We start from the raw sequence: 3,274 nt of genomic DNA on the forward strand, positions 1-3,274 counted from the left end.
CCAGCGGCCATCCCACCCCACCCCGCCCAACGCCCCTCCAGCCCCTGTTGGGGGCGCACGGCACGGTCACAGCTCCATCCTCTGCGCCGACACGAGCAGCCCCTCAATTGCGGTTGTGGCGGCGGCTCAGCGCGCTCCCTACACCCGGAGGCGGGCGGCGTTCAAACGGCCGCACCGCACCGCGCCCCATTGGCGGCCAGGGGACGGCCACACCCCCGGGAAGGGACAGCGCGGGGAGCGGGAGCCGTTATGAGGGGAGAAGGAAACGAGGGAGGAAGAAAAGCAGCTCCAAAGGGACCGGGGCTGCACAGCTCGGGGCCGCCGCCCGGCTGCGCTGCACGGGGCGGGAAGCGGCTCCGCCGGAAGGGCCCGCTCCCACCCAGCCCCCCCCACTGCCACGGGTGGGACGCGGCGGCCGCATCCTGCCCACACCCACCCCGTACAGCGCCGGGCAGGCCCGGACGTCCTTCCTCACCGCCTCCCTCCCTCCCACCCCACACACTCCTCCTTCCCGGGCACGAAGCTCGGCCGCCACCACGCCGCGGCCCCACTCACCGATTTCATGGCCGAGGCCATATCGTCGTATCTCTCCGCCTGCTCGGCCAGGCGGGCTCGCTGCAGCAGCTGCTCTCGGTCCCCCATGGCCGCTTCCGTGGTGTCTGCCGGGCTGGGCACTGAGCCCCTCAGGCGGTGACGAGAGGGGCGGGGGGTCCGCGCCGGCGGGGCGAGGGTACGAGCGTGTGTGGAGAGCGCAGCGCAGCCGCCTCCCGCCCGCTCACCGGGCGGCCGTTGTGCTCGGCGCTCCTCACGTGCCGGACCGACGATCAGCGCCTGTCGCTGCCGGGCTGCAGAGCTGCTGCCCCTCACCGCCCGGCTCCGAGCCTCGCGCTGCTGCCGCCGCCTGCGCCTGCGCGCTGGGAAGGCAACGAGGGGGCGGAGCCGAGGGGACCGCAGGGGAGGGGAGGGGGGAGCCGCTCCCGCGCGGTGTATTTCTAGGTGACGTCACTTGCTATAAATAGCCATCCCGGGGCGCCGGCCCGGGGGGGGGGCGCATGCGCGCTGACAGTGCTGCATTTTACTGCTGCAAAGGTGGAGGTGGGAGATGGGCGGGGCGCTGCGGAGCCGGGCGGGGACCTGCAGTGCAACGCTGTGCAGCGATGTGCTGCTCTGTGCAGCCATGTGGAGTTCGGTGCTGCTCTGTGCTGCTCCGGGCTCGGCTGTTGTGCTGCTCGGCTGCGGTTCCGTAGGGCTGCAAGGCGCAGCAGCGCAGCATTCAGCTCCACACGCTGGTGCTACACCCTGGTGGTAACGTGCTGATTCACACACGAGCTGATTGAGATGCGCTTCGTTTCGTGGCGTGTGTTGTCTGACAGATCAGTGCTGTAGTGCAACACTCGCTGCATTGCAGCGCTCACACGCACCGCTGGGACTCCAGAACCATCCAGCAGGTGTCAATAGGTGCCGTTCTTTTCCATTTAATGACACGCTTTTGCTTCACATGCACCTCCGGGTGCTGTCAGAGCACCTCACTGTCCTGCTGCGAGCTGTGTCACACCCCATTCACACACAGCAGCCTCTTGTATGTATGTATGTATGAAACCCCATGCAGACAGGAGCTGACGGATCCTCAGAGCTCTCTGGCAGAACGTGCTATTCTGAAGCACTTGCTGTGTGTGAGCAGAAGATGATGGCGGTGTTTTTAGGTGCCACAGTGATTCAGGGCTATGCAGGCAGGCTGTGAGGCACGCTCCGTTGTCAGGGTTTCTCTATGTGGCACCTGATTTAAAGCAGCTTTAACTCTTCATCAGCTGCTTCAAGCCACAACGTTTGCCACAGTCCTGTCCAGATAAAAGAATATGTTTTCATTCTTTAAGTCACCGAAGGGATATAAACAGAATTTACAAGCATAAATAAGATTAAATTCCACTAAAAACAATTGATCTGAAGCAATGACCTTTCACTGTTGAGCCCAGCACCCAGAACAAGAGGCTTCCTGAAATGATGGGCCTTGAAGTCACCTCCTTTCTGTGACCCATTAACACAAGTACTGTTCTTTGGGCTCTTTTGTGCATTTTAAGATAAAAATGGCTTTGTTTCTCCTATGTAGGGCGAGCTCCTCTCTTTGTTAGGGCACACCATGTTGAGGAGGAACCACAACAGCAGGTACTGCACATTCAGTTCAGGGGAGGTCAGTGACGTGCTCAGAGCATTTCTAATTACAGCTCCACAGAAGAAGAACATAAACACACCCAGAGCTCACTACATATGGCAGGACAGGGAACCCAGATCATGATGAGGATGTAAATCACATCTCAGCTTGGCTACCTGCAATCCAGCTCACCCAGACTTGGAGATGTGCAGGCACTACCTGCAACTTCACTAATTGCATTGGGGAGTGTTTCATGCAGGTTCAGCATCCAGCTGGCACGAAGCAGAGATGCTGGTGTGCTGGGATATACTGCACTTCAGCCACTGCACTTTGTGTGTCTCAAAGTGGAGTATTTCTAATTTTCTGGGTTTCACACATCAAACTTTATATCACCTCAGGTAAGATGATGGAGAAGTAATAAGTTATTTCACCTGGGAAATCACCTAGAAAACGCAACTGTCCTCCAGAGAGCAACTGTGCCAAATGTGGAAATGAAACCCAGCTGCAGAGCCTTTTTCAGATGCAGTTTGGTGAGGATCCGTTACCAGCGCTCCACAGGAATCCCAGTGACCAGAGCTGCCATTTTATCTCACTCATAAAACCCACCTTTTTCAACTGTGTAAAGCACTGACAGGGCCTACACCTATACAGGTGTTCATCTAATCTGTATCACCTCGACAGTCACCTGTGCCAACATCTTAGAGCAAAGAGGGGTGTTTTTCATTGTCATGGAGGCAGCTCAGTACGTGAATGCAGCGCCCACAGTTTCAGCAGCTGAGGAGAGGGGGATTCAAACAGCGCGGATGGACAACGGACAGGACAGCAGCCCGCCCGCCCTCAGCCGCCCATCCCTCTGCTGCCGCGGCTCGGCGGGAGGCGGCAGCCAATCAGGAGGCGGGGAGATATATTTGTCGCTGTTGCTACCGGCGCTCCGGGGCGGGCAACCAATGGGAAGAGCGGATCTCCTGAGCGGCCGTGGCGAGCGGATCAGGGCGGGAGAAGAAGAAAATGGCATCCCAGGGGAGGGAGGGCTGGGAGCCTCGGGGCCACAGCATCACCGTGCCCAGCTGTGGGGTTTAAAGTGCTGTGTGCAAATAACAAAGGTTTTCCTCCTTTTCAGTTGAG

At 59.1% G+C, this 3,274-nt stretch overlaps 1 protein-coding gene across 1 annotated transcript in view; it reads right to left on the reverse strand.

Moving 5' to 3' along the window:
* Positions 1–926, reverse strand: part of YWHAH (tyrosine 3-monooxygenase/tryptophan 5-monooxygenase activation protein eta) — an 8,133-nt gene extending 7,207 nt beyond the window's left edge. Inside the window, exon 1 of the mRNA XM_015878349.1 lies at positions 556–926. Within this exon, the coding sequence (XP_015733835.1) occupies positions 556–642 (87 nt within the window). The 5' untranslated portion in view covers positions 643–926. The remainder of the gene's footprint in view (positions 1–555) is intronic.
* Positions 927–3,274: the final 2,348 nt, after the last annotated feature.

This window comes from Coturnix japonica, chromosome 15 (genome assembly GCF_001577835.2).
Source record: "Coturnix japonica isolate 7356 chromosome 15, Coturnix japonica 2.1, whole genome shotgun sequence".
NCBI lineage: Eukaryota > Metazoa > Chordata > Aves > Galliformes > Phasianidae > Coturnix > Coturnix japonica.